The 20,726-nt window shown below is 41.3% G+C and overlaps 1 protein-coding gene across 1 annotated transcript in view; it reads right to left on the bottom strand.

The window, feature by feature from the left end:
* THBS2 (thrombospondin 2) overlaps positions 1 to 20,726 on the bottom strand; it is a 287,917-nt gene that overhangs the window by 137,202 nt on the left and 129,989 nt on the right. Inside the window, 1 exon segment of the mRNA XM_030195961.1 lies at positions 18,230 to 18,323. Coding sequence (XP_030051821.1) covers positions 18,230 to 18,323 — 94 coding nt within the window.

Below are 20,726 nucleotides of genomic sequence, written 5' to 3'. Positions count from 1 at the left end.
TAGCTGCAAGGAGCGGCAGCCGGCAGGCAGCGTGTGCGAGCCGAAGGAGCTGCCTGCGATCGGAATCGCTGCTGGGCGGGCCTGCGAGGGTGAGGGAAGATGGTGGTGAAAGTTGTGGCACGCAATGGGGCAAGGGATGATGGGGAAAAGATGTTGAAATTGTTGGAATGTAATTGTATTTTACATGCATTGCCTGTCACCTATTATTTCTCTGTGATTACTCTGTGACCTCTGATGTGAATTACTTAGAGAGGTCACACAGCTATGTAACTTCCTGTGGGGGTTTAGATGCAGCAGATGCAGCACATGGAGCACATGGAGCTCATGATCTCTCCTAACCTGAGAGGATCTATGGTGGTGTGAGCATCCATTACCATCTAAGCACATGGAAGGAGCTGATAATACAAATGTATAGTAATATGTATATATAAGCCTGTCTGATTATAATCTAACTACAAACTGTGAGTAAACAGATGTTTTGTTACTTCAACTTTAAAGTGACTCAGCAGTGAATTATTCAGGGGTGAATGAGAGAGAGATGAAGAAAGAAATTAACATTTCTAAAGCTGAAGCTGTGTGTACTAAAATCTGCTAATTATTTACTACAAATAATCCAACAAAAGGGTTATGGGCCCAGGGCCAGGAATTGAAAAAGAAGAGAAATATTACCAGGCAGAAAAAAAGGCCACATTTTTCTCTTAAGTTTTAAAGGAAAGATTCAATCTGTCTCTCTCTCCCCCCACACAGCAGACAGAAGGCTAAGAAAATGGCTGAGGGAAGAAATTCACTATTGTTCTACTCTCTCAAGGTGCCTAAATTAACTGAGTTTAATTATCAGCAGTGGGAACTAAGATTCATATGTTTCCTTCGAGCAAAAAGATTAGATATATGCTTAGACCAAGACAGAACAGCTGAAAATATGGCTGAATGGGACAATGCAAACTATTATGTGAAGTGCATGCTTTTGGAAGCTCTCTCAGAGAAACAAGCCATATTAGTGGAGGGAAAAGATACACCAAAGGACATTTTATATAAACTGAGAACTATGTATGCAACTACATATGCAAAGCAGCAACCAATTTGGTTGGCAGAGTTGAATGAAACCAAATTAAGGGATAAAAGTAAATGTAATGATCACATTATGTATCTTATGTCTTCATTTCAAAAGCTAGAACTTTCTGGAATTCCCATGTGTGATGCATTGAAAAGAGCATTTCTTTTTACCTCACTATCAAAGAAGTTTGATGTTTTTAGGTCTGTAAATGAGGCCATTGAAGGGCAATCTTTTGAACAGACAACATCAAAACTAAGGCAGGAATGCATAATAAATGATTCTGAGGAGATGTGTTCTCAAAGTCAGTCAGAGAGAAATGAAACAAATTTCTTGGCAAAGAACAGAGGAAGGCGGAGCTATGGGAAAACTCCACCCAAGGGCAAGCTGATTTGCTACTCATGTGGAAAGGAGGGACATGTATCTAAATGGTGTAAGGAAACACAAAACACTCCCTCTAGCTCACCTAAGCCAATGGAACTAAAGAATTTTCAAACCAGGAAATGTATGAAGGACAAAGATAAACACAAGGGCTTTCTAATGGCAGAAAAATCTTTGACTATGGTAAATAATAATTCAAATGAAAGTACTTGGATTTTGGATTCAGGGAGCACATGCCATTTAACCAATTCTAAGGATTTCTTTCAGGAAATGTGTCCAGAGGAAGGTATTCTTAAAACTGCAAACGCAGGGACTGCTAAGATCCAAGCAAAAGGTATTGGATTCTTAAAATGCAAAGTGTCTAATGAAGTTAAAGAAATTCCTGTAAGTGATGTCTTGTATATTCCCCAAGCAGTTTGCAATATGCTTAGTGTATCTACATTAGATAAGAAGGGATTTGCGATTCATTTTGAAAACAGTAAGTGCACAATCTCTAAAAATGATGAAGTGTATGCTGAAGCTTTTATGCATAATGATGTTTATAAGCTGAACATTTCAGGTGAAGCCTCACATCTGGCGCAAGTAAGGAAGAATGATGGTAAATGTAGTCTGGAAATCTGGCACCGCCGCCTGGGACATCGTGATTCTAAGGTGATCCAGGATCTTTACAGTAAGCAACTGGCCACCGGCATTCAGATAAGTGCAGATGCTGGTAAAATGGAGAAATGCATAGACTGTGTTACTCAAAAAGGTGTGAGACCCTCATTTCCTGCATACACAGGAAATAGGAGTAATAAAGTACTGGACTTAATACACAGTGACTTATGTGGACCGTTTAATATCCCATCATTGGGAAATAACAGATTTGTGCTAATATTCTTGGATGATTTCTCTAGATATTGTGTGGCCTATTTGCTGAAAGAGAAAAGTCAAGTCACAGACATGCTGAAGAAATACGTAGCCATGGTGAGCAATAAATTTGAAAGAAAACCAAAGGTTCTTCAGACCGACAATGGTGGTGAGTTCACTTCACAAAGCATGCGCACATTTCTAGAACAAGAAGGCATTCAGCATATCACAACAGTAGCTTATACACCAGAGCAAAATTCTGTTGCAGAGAGAAAATTTAGGTCACTTGTGGAAATGACCAGATGTATGCTGTCCGATAGCAATCTCCCTAAAAGACTATGGGGAGAAGCCATTCTCACAGCAGTGTACCTACAAAACAGAATGCCAACTAAAGGCGCTGAGCGCACACCACATGAGACATGGCATGGTAGGAAGCCAAACCTGTCACACATAAGAACATTTGGAAGTACAGCATATGCTCATGTACCAAAGCAAAGAAGGCATAAGCTGGATTCCACAACAGAAAGGGGCATTTTAGTTGGCTATGCTCCAGGACACAAAGGATATAGAATTTTGAATCTGAAAACTGGCATTGTTGGCATAAGACATGTTACATATTTTGATGAAAACAAGAGGGTTGATAAAGGCTGGATTATCCCAGATGAGCCTTATCATCCAGAATATGAAAATAGAACCATAATAGACATGCCAGTGTATATAAATGCCATACCAAGGCAGATGTCTGAAAGCAACTCACCTGTATCTAACGAGGAACAGGCAGAGGAAACAGACACAGAAAGGATCATTGAAGAAGACAGTACAGTTGGAGAAGGGGAATCAATTGGAGAAGAACTCTCAGATTTAGAGGATGCGGAAAGGTCAGACCAACCTGTTGTCAGACGCTCATCCAGGGAAAACAAAGGTGTTCCACCCCAAGACTGTCTTACCTAACAAAGTCAGCAGAAGCTCAAGAGCCCTTAACATGGGATGAGATTGAGAAAATGCCAGCAGAAGAAGCTGCTGAATGGCATAAAGCTGCACAAGAAGAAATTGATGCATTGGATAAAAATAATACTTGGATTCTTACAAAATTACCTCCTGGCAAGAAAGCTATAGGATGCAAATGGGTATTCAAGTTAAAAAGGAATGCACAAGGAAAAGTGGAAAGGTATAAAGCCAGATTAGTGGCAAAGGGATATCTTCAAAAATATGGAGAAGATTTTGATGAAGTGTTTGCACCTGTAGTGAAACACACGACAATCAGAACACTTCTGAGCATTGCCGTCTCAAAAGGCATGCAAGTCAACCACATTGATGTGAAAACAGCGTCTTCTTCATGGAGAAAATCAACTGAAGACTTGTACATGGAACAACCAAACAGGTTTCATAAATACAAAACAAAGACATCTAGTGTGTAAATTAAACAAAGGTCTTTATGATTAAAGCAAAGTGCAAAATGTTGGAATGAAAAATTGCATGAAATATGACAAAATTTAGGATTTAACGCAAGGTGAAGCAGATAAATGTTTGTACACTAGTGTCGCACAAATGGGACAATATGCATACATTTTAGCTTTTGTTGAGATCTGCTCATTGCAAGCAAAAGTGAGCAAGAGTACAAGGACATTGTAAAGTGTTTAAACCTCAATGTTGAGATAAAAGAACTTGGTAATGTGTCATACTATCTTGGTATAGAAATTGAGAAACAAAATGATGGTTCTTATCTTCTAAGCCAGAAGCAGAAAATAAATGAGCTTATTGAAAGTTTAGGTATGCAAGATGCCCAAGTTGTAAGCACTCCCATGATCACTGATTTTTCTGAATGGATGAAACAGTAAGAGAACTTTACCGATAACATCCAATATAGATCAGCCATAGGTAAGCTTTTATATCTAGCTACCACATACAGGGTGATATAGCAAATGCAGTAGGAATTTTGAGCAGAAGGGTCAGCTCACCTACCAAATCAGATTGGACTGCAGTTAAAAGGATGGTAAGGTATTTAACGGGTACATTGCATTGTAAATTAAAGATTTCAGCCAATAGTATCCAAAACTAATATGTTACTGTGATTCAGATTGGGCAGGGGATCATTCTGATTATAAATCCACAAGGTGGATATTTGTTTATGTATGGAAATGTACAAATTTCATGGGCCAGTCATAAACAAAGTATTGTGAGTTTGTCTTCTACAGAAGCTGAATACGTGGCCGTATCGGAAGCGTGCAGAGAACTGATGTGGATTGAAAAACTTTTGCTGGATTTCGGAATAAATGAAAAGAGACCAATCCAGATAATGGAAGATAATCAGAGCTGTATCCGACTGTCACAGAATGACAAGGTTCAGTCACGCACCAAGCACATCGCAACGAAATACCACAACGTGCGAGAGTTGGCGAAAGAAGGGGTCATCAGTCTACACTATTGTCACACCAGTGAGATGACAGCTGACATCATGACCAAACCGTTACCCAGAGAACATTTTGTGAATCTGCGTATAAAGCTTGGACTTTGTATGAATAAATAATTGCATGACAGTTATGCATGAGAAGGGTTTGTTGGAATGTAATTGTATTTTACATGCATTGCCTGTCACCTATTATTTCTCTGTGATTACTCTGTGACCTCTGATGTGAATTACTTAGAGAGGTCACACAGCTATGTAACTTCCTGTGGGGGTTTAGATGCAGCAGATGCAGCACATGGAGCACATGGAGCTCATGATCTCTCCTAACCTGAGAGGATCTATGGTGGTGTGAGCATCCATTACCATCTAAGCACATGGAAGGAGCTGATAATACAAATGTATAGTAATATGTATATATAAGCCTGTCTGATTATAATCTAACTACAAACTGTGAGTAAACAGATGTTTTGTTACTTCAACTTTAAAGTGACTCAGCAGTGAATTATTCAGGGGTGAATGAGAGAGAGATGAAGAAAGAAATTAACATTTCTAAAGCTGAAGCTGTGTGTACTAAAATCTGCTAATTATTTACTACAAATAATCCAACAGAAATGGGGGAGGGAAGACGGGGACAGCAGCTGCACGGGCGGGGGGGGGGGGAAGGGAAGAAGATGGAAGGAAAGATGCTGCACAGGGAGGAGGGAAGATGGAATGATGAGGCATGGTGGGTGGGGGAGAAGCTGCATGGGGAAGAAGGGAGAGATCCAGTAAAGGGGTGGAGGGGTCAGGAAGGGAGAAGTCTTGGCTGCATATGAGGTGGAGGAGAGGGAGACATGCTGCATAGAGAGGGGATAGGTGGTGAGAGGGGGAGAAATGTTAAACATAGGGGTGGAGAGGAGGGCAAAATGGTGGGCATAGGAGTGGAGGGAAGGGAGAAATGTTAGACATGCTGGTAGAGGGGAGGAAGGTAGATATGCTGTATGGGAAGGGGAGAGAGACGTTGGACAGTGGGAATGAGAGGGGGAGATAGACATGGAGGTGGATGAGAGGTACACAGTAGCTGGTGAGGGGGGAAATGCTGGGCCATGGGGGAGAGGACTACTACTATTACTATTTAACAGGAATGAAGAGAGAAGGGGCAGGAAAATATAAGGCTACCATGGTGGGGTGGGGAGGGGATCAGATGCTGGTTAGAAGGGTGGAGGGAGAAGATGATGGGAATGGTGGAACCCTGTGAGAGAGGGCAAGAGGGGGAGGAGGGGGTGGCAAGGAAATGAATGAGAGATAGTGATTACAGAGGGTAGAAATATGGTAATGGGGAGTAGATTAAAGATAAAAGAGAAAGTAGGGATGGGGAGGAGTAAGATGGGGAATGGGAGAGCTAGTGGGTGAAAGAAGAAGATGGAAATTTGATAGGTAGTTGAAAAGTAAAAAGGAGACAAAGAAGGGTGAGAGAGAGGCAGAAAAGAGCTACAAAGGAATGACCAACATGTCAGAGGCAGGAATATTGAGGGAACAGACAGGAGAGAGGAGAAAAGACAAATGGACTACAGCCGCTTGAAGAAGAATTAGCAGACGGCAGAGAGAAAAGCAGAAAAGAGAAATTGGAACCAGCAAGATGGAAAAATAAAATGTCCAGACCACAAGGTAGAAACAAAGCATTTATTTCAAATGTTTTAAATGGAATATGTTAGCTTTAGGAAATGTGCATAGGAAATGTCTTGTATTGTGTTCTGTAGAAAAGGAAATGCATGTTTTGTGTCTCCAGTGTTGCAGTAATGCTATGTTTAACTTCTTGGGGTTCCTTTTCAATTTTTGTCCTAAATATTTTTATTTCTAATTTGTGATCCCTTGTTCTGTGTTTGGTGAGGTTCTGTTGGTGTGAATAGTAATGGCAGGTGGAAAATGGAAGGGAGGCAAGAGGAGAGGGAATCGGGGAGGGGAGCCCTCCTTTATTTTCTGACCTGGGCCAAGTAGGTCTTACAACAGTCCTAACCCTTGCTGTATAGCTGGTGAGGATTCACAGGCATCCCCAGCTAAGGACCTCCTCCAAAGGCGGCCAGAACTCCCTTCTACCAAGCTCTGGCAACAGCATCCTTGAGCCATCGACAGCTAAGCATGTGTGGGGTGCTGGCATCAGTGGCTTAGGGTCATTGCTGCTGCCTGCCAAGCTTGGTAAAAGAGAGTTCTGGCCACCTTCAGGGAAAGTCTTCAGCTGACTGAGCTTGAGGATCCTCATTAGCTAAAGTATTTATATTTTGAGGTGGAGGTAGGGCGGAGCGAGAAAATTTTGTGCCCACCCACTTTGGGCTCAGGCCCACCCAAACTGGCTGTCTGGCTACGCCACTGAAATATAGTAAGGGATTGAAGTGAAAAATGGAGAAGGCCAGTTTCCTGTTTCTCTCAAGAAGGTTTTGGGAACAGGGAATGTCTTTGAAGCTGGAGAGGGATGAAGCCTGCATCCACCCTCTGGCATCCAGTAGCAGATGCAGAAGATAACACAGTAAAACCGATTCTCCTCAGGGATCCAGCCATGGAGTGGAGAGTGTCCCCATTCTGAAGTTATAAATACCTTATTTTAGGTATATCTCTTATGAGGCAAGGATCCTCAGGAGCTTAGCCGAGATTGAATAACAGAGCCGGTAGTGGGAGGCGGGGCTGGTGGTTGGGAGGCGGGGATAGTGCTGGGCAGACTTATACGGTCTGTGTTGGAATGTAATTGTATTTACATGCATTGCCTGTCACCTATTATTTCTCTGTGATTACTCTGTGACCTCTGATGTGAATTACTTAGAGAGGTCACACAGCTATGCAACTTCCTGTGGGGGTTTAGATGCAGCAGATGCAGCACATGGAGCACATGGAGCTCATGATCTCTCCTAACCTGAGAGGATCTATGGTGGTGTGAGCATCCATTACCATCTAAGCACATGGAAAGAGCTGATAATACAAATGTATAGTAATATGTAAATATAAGCCTGTCTGATTATAATCTAACTGCAAACTGTGAGTAAACAGATGTTTTGTTACTTCAACTTTAAAGTGACTCAGCAGTGAATTATTCAGGGGTGAATGAGAGAGAGATGAAGAAAGAAATTAACATTTCTAAAGCTGAAGCTGTGTGTACTAAAATCGCTAATTATTTACTACAAATAATCAACAAAAGGGTATGGGCCCAGGGCCAGGAATTGAAAAAGAAGAGAAATATACCAGGCAGAAAAAAAGGCCACATTTTTCTCTTAAGTTTTTTAAAGGAAAGATTCAGTCTGTCTCTCTCTCCCCCCACACAGCAGACAGAAGGCTAAGAAAATGGCTGAGGGAAGAAAATCACCATTTTTCTATTCTCTCAAGGTGCCTAAATTAACTGAGTTTAATTATCGGCAGTGGGAACTAAGATTCATATGTCCTCCTTCGAGCAAAAAGATTAAATATATGCTTAGACCAAGACAGAACAGCTGACAATATGGCTGAATGGGACAATGCAAACTATTATGTGAAGTGCATGCTTTTGGAAGCTCTCTCAGAGAAACAAGCCATATTAGTGGAGGGAAAAGATACACCAAAGGACATTTTATATAAACTGAGAACTATGTATGCAACTAATATGCAAAGCAGCAACCAATTTGGTTTGGCAGAGTTGAATGAAACCAAATTAAGGGATAAAAGTAATGTAATGATCACATTATGCATCTTATGTCTTCATTTCAAAAGTTAGAACTTCTGGAATTCCCATGTGTGATGCATTTGAAAAGAGCATTTCTTTTTACCTCACTATCAAAGAAGTTTGATGTTTTTAGGTCTGTAAATGAGGCCATTGAAGGGCAATCTTTTGAACAGGCAACATCAAAACTAAGGCAGGAATGCATAATAAATGATTCTGAGGAGATGTGTTCTCAAAGTCAGTCAGAGAGAAATGAAACAAATTTCTTGGCAAAGAACAGAGGAAGGCGGAGCTATGGGAAACTCCACCCAAGGGCAAGCTGATTGCTACTCATGTGGAAAGGAGGGACATGTATCTAAATGGTGTAAGGAAACACAAAACACTCCCTCTAGCTCACCTAAGCCAATGGAACTAAAGAATTTTCAAACCAGGAAATGTATGAAGGACAAAGATAAACACAAGGGCTTTCTAATGCAGAAAAATCTTTGACTATGGTAAATATACATTCAAATGAAAGTACTTGGATTTTGGATTCAGGGAGCACATGCCATTTAACCAATTCTAAAGATTTCTTTCAGGAAATGTGTCCAGAGGAAGGTATTCTTAAAACTGCAAACGCAGGGACTGCTAAGATCCAAGCAAAAGGTATTGGATTCTTAAAATGCAAAGTGTCTAATGAAGTTAAAGAAATTCCTGTAAGTGATGTCTTGTATATTCTCCAAGCAGTTTGTAATATGCTTAGTGTATCTACATTAGATAAGAAGGGATTTGTGATTCATTTTGAAAATAGTAAGTGCACAATCTCTAAAAATGATGAAGTGTATGCTGAAGCTTTTATGCATAATGATGTTTATAAACTGAGCATTTCAGGTGAAGCCTCACATCTGGCGCAAGTGGGGAAGAATGATGGTAAATGTAGTCTGGAAATCTGGCACCGCCGCCTGGGACATCGTGATTCTAAGGTGATCCAGGATCTTTACAGTAAGCAACTAGCCACTGGCATTCAGATAAGTGCAGATGCTGGTAAAATGGAGAAATGCATAGACTGTGTTACTCAAAAAGGTGTGAGACCCTCATTTCCTGCATACACAGGAAATAGGAGTAATAAAGTGCTGGACTTAATACACAGTGACTTATGTGGACCGTTTAATATCCCATCATTGGGAATAACAGATTTGTGCTAATATTCTTGGATGATTTCTCTAGATATTGTGTGGCCTATTTGCTGAAAGAGAAAGTCAAGTCACAGACATGCTGAAGAAATACGTAGCCATGGTGAGCAATAAATTTGAAAGAAAACCAAAGGTTCTTCAGACCGACAATGGTGGTGAGTTCACTTCACAAAGCATGCGCACATTTCTAGAACAAGAAGGCATTCAACATATCACAACAGTAGCTTATACACCAGAGCAAAATTCTGTTGCAGAGAGAAAATTTAGGTCACTTGTGGAAATGACCAGATGTATGCTGTCAGATAGCAATCTCCCTAAAAGACTATGGGGGGAAGCAATTCTCACAGCAGTGTACCTACAAACAGAATGCCAACTAAAGGCGCTGAGCGCACACCACATGAGACATGGCATGGTAGGAAGCCAAACCTGTCACACATAAGAACATTTGGAAGTACAGCATATGCTCATGTACCAAAGCAAAGAAGGCATAAGCTGGATTCCACAACAGAAAGGGGCATTTTAGTTGGCTATACTCCAGGACACAAAGGATATAGAATTTTGAATCTGAAAACTGGCATTGTTGGCATAAGACATGTTACATATTTTGATGAAAACAAAAGGGTTGATAAAGGCTGGATTATCCCAGATGAGCCTTATCATCCAGAATATGAAAACTAGAACCATAATAGACATGCCAGTGTATATAAATGCCATACCAAGGCAGATGTCTGAAAGCAACTCATCTGTTTCTAACGAGGAACAGGCAGAGGAAACAGACACAGAAAGGATCATTGAAGAAGACAGTACAGTTGGAGAAGGGGAATCAATTGGAGAAGAACTCTCAGATTTAGAGGATGCGGAAAGGTCAGACCAACCTGTTGTCAGACGCTCATCCAGGGAAAACAAAGGTGTTCCACCCCCAAAGACTGTCTTACCTAACAAAGTCAGCAGAAGCTCAGAGCCCTTAACATGGGATGAGATTGAGAAAATGCCAGCAGAAGAAGCTGCTGAATGGCGTAAAGCTGCACAAGAAGAAATTGATGCATTGGATAAAAATAATACTTGGATTCTTACAAAATTACCTCCTGGCAAGAAAGCTATAGGATGCAAATGGGTATTCAAGTTAAAAAGGAATGCACAAGGAAAAGTGGAAAGGTATAAAGCCAGATTAGTGGCAAAGGGATATCTTCAAAAATATGGAGAAGATTTTGATGAAGTGTTTGCACCTGTAGTGAAACACACGACAATCAGAACACTTCTGAGCATTGCAGTCTCAAAAGGCATGCAAGTCAACCACGTTGATGTGAAAACAGCATTTCTTCATGGAGATATAACTGAAGACTTGTACATGGAACAGCCAACAGGTTTCATAAATACAAAACAAAGACAGCTAGTGTGTAAATTAAACAAAGGTCTTTATGGATTAAAGCAAAGTGCAGAATGTTGGAATGAAAAATTGCATGAAATATTGACAAATTTAGGATTTAAGCAAGGTGAAGCAGATAAATGTTTGTACACTAGGTGCACAAATGGACAATATGCATACATTTTGGCTTTTGTTGATGATCTGCTCATTGCAAGCAAAAATGAGCAAGAGTACAAGGACATTGTAAAGTGTTTAAACCTCAATGTTGAGATAAAAGAACTGGGTAATGTGTCATACTATCTTGGTATAGAAATTGAGAAACAAAATGATGGTTCTTATCTTCTAAGCCAGAAGCAGAAAATAAATGAGCTTATTGAAAGTTTAGGTATGCAAGATGCCCAAGTTGTAAGCACTCCCATTGATCACTGATTTTCTGAAGGATGAAACAGTAAGAGAACCTTTACCAGATAACATCCAATATAGATCAGCCATAGGTAAGCTTTTATATCTAGCTACCACATACAGGGCTGATATAGCAAATGCAGTAGGAATTTTGAGCAGAAGGGTCAGCTCACCTACCAAATCAGATTGGACTGCAGTTAAAAGGATGGTAAGGTATTTAAAGGGTACCATTGATTGTAAATTAAAGATTTCAGCCAATAGTAATCCAAAACTAATATGTTACTGTGATTCAGATTGGGCAGGGGATCATTCTGATTATAAATCCACAAGTGGATATGTGTTTATGTATGGAAATGTACAAATTTCATGGGCCAGTCATAAACAAAGTATTGTGAGTTTGTCTTCTACAGAAGCTGAATACGTGGCCGTATCGGAAGCGTGCAGAGAACTGATGTGGATTGAAAAACTTTTGCTGGATTTCGGAATAAATGAAAGAGACCAATCCAGATAATGGAAGATAATCAGAGCTGTATCCGACTGTCACAGAATGACAAGGTTCAGTCACGCACCAAGCACATCGCAACGAAATACCACAACGTGCGAGAGTTGGCGAAAGAAGGGGTCATCAGTCTACACTATTGTCACACCAGTGAGATGACAGCTGACATCATGACCAAAACCGTTACCCAGAGAACATTTTGTGAATCTGCGTATAAAGCTTGGACTTTGTATGAATAAATAATTGCATGACAGTTATGCATGAGAAGGGGTTTGTTGGAATGTAATTGTATTTTACATGCATTGCCTGTCACCTATTATTTCTCTGTGATTACTCTGTGACCTCTGATGTGAATTACTTAGAGAGGTCACACAGCTATGTAACTTCCTGTGGGGGTTTAGATGCAGCAGATGCAGCACATGGAGCACATGGAGCTCATGATCTCTCCTAACCTGAGAGGATCTATGGTGGTGTGAGCATCCATTACCATCTAAGCACATGGAAAGAGCTGATAATACAAATGTATAGTAATATGTAAATATAAGCCTGTCTGATTATAATCTAACTGCAAACTGTGAGTAAACAGATGTTTTGTTACTTCAACTTTAAAGTGACTCAGCAGTGAATTATTCAGGGGTGAATGAGAGAGAGATGAAGAAAGAAATTAACATTTCTAAAGCTGAAGCTGTGTGTACTAAAATCTGCTAATTATTTACTACAAATAATCCAACAGTCTGTGCCAGAGCCAATGGTGGGAGGCAGGGATACTGCTGGGCAGACTTGTACGGTCTGTGCCCTGAAAAAGACAGGTACAAATCAAGGTAAGGTATGCACAAAAAAGTGGCACATTTCTTGGGCAGACTGGATGGACCGTGCAGGTCTTTTTCTGCCGTCATCTACTATGTAATACTTTTATCCGAGTTTCAGGAAATAACAGACTGGTGCAGGAATTGTGAGCAGTGTGTATGCAGTGTGATAGGGAAGAAAGGAGAAAGCTGACTAACAGGTGCTTATTCCAGGAGTCCAAAAGAGTCCAGAAAAGGAGAACAGAAACTGGAATATATCCAAGGGTACTGAAAGAATTCAAACATTAAATTTCTGATCTGCTGTTATTAGTCTAAAACCTGTCATTATGACCTAAAGATTGGAGGGTGGCCAACGTAATGCCAATTTTTAAAAAGGGTTCCAGGAGTGATATGGGAAATTACAGTTATGGGAAATTACAGATCGGTAAGCCTGACTTCAGTGCCAGGAACAAAATAGTGGAAACTATTGTAAAACAAATTATGGAACATATAGATAAACATGGTTTAATGGGACGGAATCAGCATGGTTTCAGATGAGGGAAGTCATGCCTCATCAATTTGCTTCATTTCTTTGAAGGTGTACACAAACAGGTGGATAAAGGTTAGCCAGTTGATGTAGTGTATCTAGGTTTTCAGAAAGCTTTTGACAAAGTTCCTCATGAGATACTTCTGAGAAAATTAAAAACCTGTGGGATAGGAGGCAATGTTCTGTTGTGGATCAGGAATTGGTTATTGGACAAAAACATAGGGTAGGGTTAAATGGCTATTTCTCTCAGTGGGGAAGGGTGAACAGTGGAGTGCTGCAGGGATCTGTACTGGGACCAGTGCTATTTAGCATATTTATAAATCATCTGGAAATCAGACTGACAAGTGAAGTGATTAATTTGCAGATGACACAAAACTATTCAAAGTTGTCAAAACAAAAGCGGACTGTAAAAATTGCAGGAAGACCTTAGGAAACTGGAAGACTGAGCATCCAAATGGAGATGATATTTAATGTAGATAAATGCAAAATGATGCACATTGGAAAGAATAATTTGAATCATAATTACTTGATGCTAGGGTTAACCTTGGGGACCAGAACCCAAGAAAAAGATCTAAGTGTCATTGTAGACAATACTGTCATGTCCCCTACCTCAACGCAAGCGGTGTCCCTCAGGCTGCGCGGGGGTCCCGTCAACAAGCACACTTGACTGGCACAGCCCTGAGCCATGTGTGTTGTAGTTCTTCTCTGGGTTTTTAGAGAGACGTGGTTGCAGGCTCCTTGATTGCTTTGCTTCCATGCACACTGTGTCTGCTCTCTCTCTACCTGGCTTCCAGGCTCCTTGATTGCTTTGCTTCCACGCACCTGTGTTTGCTCTCCCTCTGCCTGGCTTCCCTTGCTTCTCTCCTATTGGTCTTCTGGTTCCTCCTCCCCCTGCTCTTGTCCTATGGCTGTGCTCCTTCTCCCCTGTTGGTTCCTGCTGATGTCAGATGCCAGCACTTTATCAGTTGAGCTCTCCCTGGACTCCATACTTCGGCTTCTACTTTGGTAGGTGTTACTTGCTCAGTAGCTTTCTTCTTCTCTACTTTGTCCCTTGTTGCTGACTTTGCCTGTACCTGGATTACTCTCTTGCCTGCTGCCTGCCTATTGACTTTACCTGTGCCTGGATTACTCTCTTGCCTGATGCCTACCTACTGACTTGCCTGTACCTGGATTGCTCTCTTGACCTGCTGCTGCTGCTGCCTGCCTACTGACTTGCCTGTACCTGGATTACTCTCTTGACCTGCCTGCCTACTGACTTTGCCTGTACCTGGATTACTCTCTTGACCTGCTGCCTGCCTACTGACTTTGCCTGTACCTGGATTACTCTCTTGACCTGCTGACTTTACCTGTGCCTGGATTACTCTCTTGCCTGTTGTTTACCTATTGACATTGCCTGTACCTGGATTACTCCCCTGCCTGCTGCCTGCCTGCCTGTTGACATTGCCTGTTCCTGGATTACTCCCCTGCCTGCTGCCTGCCTATTGACTTTGCCTGTACCTGGATCACTCTCTTGCCTGCTGCCTGCCTGGCTGATACATTTTACACCCTGCTTCCAGCTCTGTCTCGTAAGTCCTGCAGGCCGCCTGCACCTAGGGGCTCAACCTCTGGGTAACGGTGGTCAGCGCAGGTGAAACCCGGGGTTGTCCGGCCACCAAGCAGAACCTGGTCTGAGTACCGGGCTCAGCAGCGCTCTACTTGGTACAAGAACTCACAAGCTTAAACATCATGAACTCATGGGCAAATGCATTCCAACTAAAACTCAATACAGAAAAACACACTGTCTCATCATCTCATCCCAATACAATAATACCAACCCACAAAACATTAACACCCAGGATACACCCTCCTTGTCTCAGACTGCTTGAAAATTCTCGGAGTAACAATCGACCGTAACCTATCACTAGAGACCCAAGCGAAATCCACCATAAAGAAAATGTTTTTCTCAATGTGGAAACTCAAACGCGTAAAACCATTCTTTCGGAGGGAAATATTTCATAACCTGGTTCAGTCCATGGTATTAAGCCATGCAGATTACTGTAATGGAATCTATGCGGGATGCAAGGATCAATCATAAGAACTTCAGACCACCCAAAATACAGCAGCCAGGTTTATATTTGGAAAAACACGTTTTGACAGCGCCAAACCACTCAGAGAAAAACTGCACTGGCTACCAATCAAAGAACACATCACTTTCAAAATCTGCACGACTGTTCACAAAATTATTTATGGCAAGGCACCAGGATGCATGACAGACCTCATTGACCTACCAACCAGAAACACCACAAAATCTGCACGATCATATCTAAACCTCCACTACCCAAGCAGCAAAGGACTCAAATACAAATCCACCTATGCAACCAGCTTTTCCTACCTAAGCGCACAACTATGGAACTCACTGCCAAAAGCAGTAAAAACTACACTCGACCACCTAAATTTTCAGAAAGCACTAAAGACAGACTTGTTCAGAAGAGCATACCCCACTGACCCAACATAAAAATACCGGTCACTTGTGACACAATATAACCAAAGACCGTAACGGACATTACCTGACTCTTCTTCCCCCTTTCCCTCTCTAAGTTCCCCCCAACTATTTCCTACCATATATATATATATCATTATACCACAATATCATATTGTATTCATTCATACCATGCATTTGTTCAAACCATAACCAGCTAACGCAGTTAACGGTTATATGTAAGCCACATTGAGCCTGCAAAAGGTGGGAAAATGTGGGATACAAATGTAACTAATAATAATAATAATAAAGTCTGACAAATACGCTGAACTCTTCTGCCAAGTGTGCAGTGGTGGCAAAAAAAGCAAACAGGATGCAGAAAGGGATGGTAAATAAGACCAAGAATACTATAATGCCTCTGTATTGCTACATAGTGTGACACCACCTTGAGTACTGCATTCAGTTCTGGTTGCCGTATCTCTAAAAAGATATACTGGAATTAGAAAAGGTTCAAAGGTGAGTGACCACAATGGTAAAGGGGATGGAACTCCTCTCATATGAGGAAAGGCTAAAGAGGTTAGGGCTCTTCTGCTTGGAAAAAGATGGCTGAAGGGAGATTTACTTCAGGTCTACAAAACCCTGAGTGGTGTAAAACGAGTACAAGTGAATCGATTTTTTACTTGTTCCAAAAGTACAAAGACTAGCGGACACTGGATGAATTTATTTATTTTATTTATTTGTAGCATTTATACCCCGCTCTTTCCCGCTGTTAGCAGGTTCAGTGCGGCTTACAGAGTATAGTACAGAGTTACAATGCAGGTTTAGTGCGGTTTACAAAGTGTGGTACAGAGTTACAATGTCTGATACAAAGTATCACAGAGATAACATAATTGAATAGAGTAGGACAAGAGGAAGAGATGTGGGGGAGGGTTTAATGTATAGAGTAGGTCAAGAGGAAGAGATGTGGGGGAGGGTTTAATGTAAGGATAATGCTAGTGGTGTGGATTAGGTTCGTGAATTAAGTTGGGTCATTTGGATAGGCTTGTTTGAAGAGGTAGGTTTTCAGCAGCTTGCGGAAGGGTAGGTGTTCTTTGGTTGTTCGGATGTGTCTGGGTATGGCATTCCAGAGTTGGCTGCCTATAACTGACAAGTTGGATGCATAGTAGGTTTTGTATTTGAGACCTTTGCAATTGGGAAGGTGAAGATTGAGAAATGTTCGAGAACATTTGGTCCCGTTTCTGACTGGAAGATCAATCAAACTGTTCATGTAGCTTGGAGCTACTCCACGGAGGATCTCTATGGACTTTGAAATTTATTCGTTCTTTGAAGCTACATTGAAATACTTTTAAAATAAATAGAAGGAAATATTTTTTCACTCAATGAATATTTAAGCTCTGGAACTCGTTGCCACAGGATATGGTAACAGTGGTTAGCGTATCTGGGTTTTAAAAAGATTTGGACAAGTTCCTGGTGGAAAAGTCTATAGTCTGTTATTGAGATGGACATGGGAGATGCCACTACTACTAATCATTTCTATAGTGCTACTAGACATAAGCAGCACTGTACACATTATATACAGGTACTTTCTTTGTCCCTAGGGGGCTCACAATCTAAGTTTTTTGTACCTGGGACAATGGAGGGTTAAGTGACTTGCTCAGGGTCACAAGGAGCTGTAGTGAGGATCAAATGCAGGTTGCCAGGATCAAAGCCCACTGCACTAATCATTAGGCTACTCCACTGTTTGCCTTGTGATTGGTAGCATGGAATGCTGCTACTATTTGGGTTTCTGCTATGTACTTGTGACCTGGATTGTTGGAAACAGGATACTGGGTTAGATGGACTGCTGGTCTGACCCAGTAGGGCTATTCTTATGTTCTTGTAAATAAAGTAAACATAAGTCCTAAAGAGTCCAGAGAAGGAGAAGAGCAACTGGAATAAATAAACTAAAACATTTGAAGTAACAGGTATCAGAAAATTCAGGGAACTCAGTAAAGATTGAGGGAAAAACTAAAGTCACAGGGAAGGGAAGGGAAAGAATGTATCAAAGAAACATGCGGATGAAAGGATCTCAATCCTGTTCTAGATTTTATCCTTGTATGCTGTGAAACTGTCTTTGAACCTATCTCCATTTCCTGTTTTGCTTGAAGTAAATTTTTATTAGTAGACATTTTTTTTATTTTGGAACATCTTTACTGTGTCTGAAATATTTCCTATTTCACCTTGGACCCTTAAGTGGAAAATCCTTCCCCCTGTTAAGAATCTATGGCAGAGGGACTTGGCCTTGGAATTGAATGAGACCCTGGTTTATAAGGTGTACCTCAAAAGAGGGGCTACATAAAATAAATGTCATTTAACATGTATATATGTTGCATTCTTTTCAGTGAGTAAGATTTAATTATATTGGTTGAATAACTTTAATTATAGTATTTTACAAGAAAAGCAGAGAAGAAGAGGCTCAGAGACTGAGAGGACTTGATGTGACAATGATTAAAAACCATTGTTGTAGGCAGACATAGACACAGACATTGATCACAGCATTCACGGATATTATAGCATGTTCTTGTGTTCTTGTTTTCAGTTTTAATTGTGTTTTCTGATTGTTTGTGCTACATTCACACCTGGGTGGGCTTCAGATTTTACAGGATACTTACAGTCGCAAGAAGGACAGCACTCTCCATCCATGAATGATGGACTAATGCAGTGCACTGCAGGGCAAGTGATCTGATGGCAAACAGTTTTAGAATTCTGTACAGGGAAAAAAAAATAGAAAAGCATTACCACTAGAGGTGTCCATTTTGACCCACATGAATACTATAAAATGTGGGTATTTTATGCATCTCATTGTCCAGGAACTCCCTTGCCTTCTCTTCCACCCCAGGTCAACATTTCTCCCTCTCTTTCTTTCCTCTCTCCCACCTGTTGTCCATCATTCTCTCTCTCTCTCTCTCTCTCTATCCATCCCCTCCACCCTGGCTTCAACATCTTTCCCCTCCTTTCATTCTTGGGTCCCAATATCTATCTGTCTTCCCTCCCTTCCCTCCACCCTGAATCCAAAATATCCCTATCCCACCCTCCACCTTTGCCCTACGCTTTCCTCCATTTCACTCCTGACCCCCCTCCATAGTCCAGCATTTACCCCTCTCTCTCAAACCCTGCCCCCTAGTCTTCTTTGAAACTTTACTTCTAGAGGTCATTGGAAGCTGTAGCAATTCACATATGCTGACTGTGGCTGGCCCTGGAACCTTACCTCTTTCACCCACCTGGAAATAGGAAGTTACATCAGAGGAGTGGGACACCACAAAAAGAAGGCTCTGAGGCCAGCTATGTGGAGCCAGTAATTTATTGTATTTATTTGTTTGTTACATTTATATCCCACATTTTCCCACCTATTTGTAGGCTCAATGTGGCTTACATTGTACCGGAGAGGCCTTTGCAGGCTTCGGTGTGAACAAATACAGGGTGATGTTGTGGTAAGATCAAGCTCATGTGGCACAGCCACATTAGGGAATCGGAGAACGGAAGAGTTGTGTAATGCCCATTACGTGCTTTAGTTTGGTTGTGTTGCAGAGATTAGGCATTTAAGACAATGTTGGGGCTCTGATGTCATAATAATAGGGATAACAGTGTTATATATGCATCACCCCAAGGCCAGAATGCACATAATTAGCACAGCTGCAGCCCATGATTTCTATTTAAAAAGGGGCTCTTATCTGAGGCAAAAGACTGCTGTGTTGACATTCCATCCAAGGAGCGGACGTGCACTGAATCTGACTGACCATCTGAAGAACCCAATGCCATCTAGAAGTCTGCATCGGGTTGTATGTGTACCATGTTCCTTTGTATAAGTGCTGTGGGTTCACTGTGACTCTTTTACTTAGGAGTCTAGTTAGGGATGTTTGTGCATTTACTCTGAGCTGTTTCTATGATAATACTTCCTGCTTCTATATTCTTGCCTTCTTTGCACATTTTGCTGCTATTGTAAATAAAAGTGCATTCTATTTTAAAATACTTGATTATGGAGTTAGTTCTTTCTATTATTTAGAGTGTAGTGAGCTTGGATCTAAGGATAACAGGGAACACATTTGCTTCTGACACTTCACTCACTAAGGTTGGTATTACCAGAAATGTATTCCTTGTAGAATTTATGCTAAGTGTCAGGTACCCCAATAACACTCAAAAAAGGGCTGTATCTGTATGCGTCCACAATGTCCATACCTATAGACATGACCTGATTACAATCAAACGTTTTATCCTGCATTAACAAGATTGAATTTTGGTCTAATCAAAATCGACTCAAGTCAAATTTAGCTAAAAGAACAATTTTATGGTTGGGAAATGGATGGCAAAAAGCTCCAGCCACTATTAATTTGAATAATAATGATGTCCTGAATATTGTAAATTCATCTAAAGTTTGGGTTTCATATTAGATTCAGCTCTGACCTGTAAAGCCCAAATTAATTATTTATATATGATTTTTTTTTTTTTTATTAAGGCAACTGAAGACTATTCTTCAATACTTCCATGAAAGCCAATTTGCAGTGTTGGTCCAGACTTTGTTATATCTCATTTGGACTATTCTTATAATCTGGGATTTCAGATCAGGGGCGTAGCCAGACACCCAATTTTGGATGGGCCTGAGCCCAAGATGGGTGGGCAGAAGAACTCCGCCTTGTCCCACAAGTGATTGGTCTCTCCCCTCTCTTGCCTGCATGCCATATGGTATCTCAAACATTCCCCCTCCCCTGCATACCTCTTAATAGTAGATTTTCACGGACAGCAAGCAGCAACTAATACACACTGCTCATGTTGGCCCCACGGCCTTCTTCTGATGCAACTTCCTGTTTCCGCATAGGCAGGACTACATCAGAGAGAAGGTTATGGGGCTAGTGCAGGCAGTATGTAACAGTCGCTGCTCACTGTAGGCAAAGATTGCTATTTAAAAGGTATGCAAGGAGGGACAGTTGTTGAGAGTTTTCGGCTGGTGGGACTTGGGGATCCATTCCAGCCACATCATAGGTGTGCTGATACTGGGTGGGCCTGAGCCCAAAGTGGGTGGGCCTGGGCCCACCCAAGCCCACCCTTGGCTACGCCACTGCTTCAGATATTCTCACGAAAGATTGCAATTTTTGCAGAATTTTGAAGTTAGAT

The sequence above is a fragment of the Microcaecilia unicolor genome, chromosome 3 (assembly GCF_901765095.1).
Source record: "Microcaecilia unicolor chromosome 3, aMicUni1.1, whole genome shotgun sequence".
In the NCBI taxonomy this organism is placed as follows: Eukaryota; Metazoa; Chordata; class Amphibia; order Gymnophiona; family Siphonopidae; genus Microcaecilia; species Microcaecilia unicolor.
The sequence above is the reverse complement of the archived record's forward strand: the minus strand, read 5'-3'. Positions and strand labels throughout refer to the sequence as shown.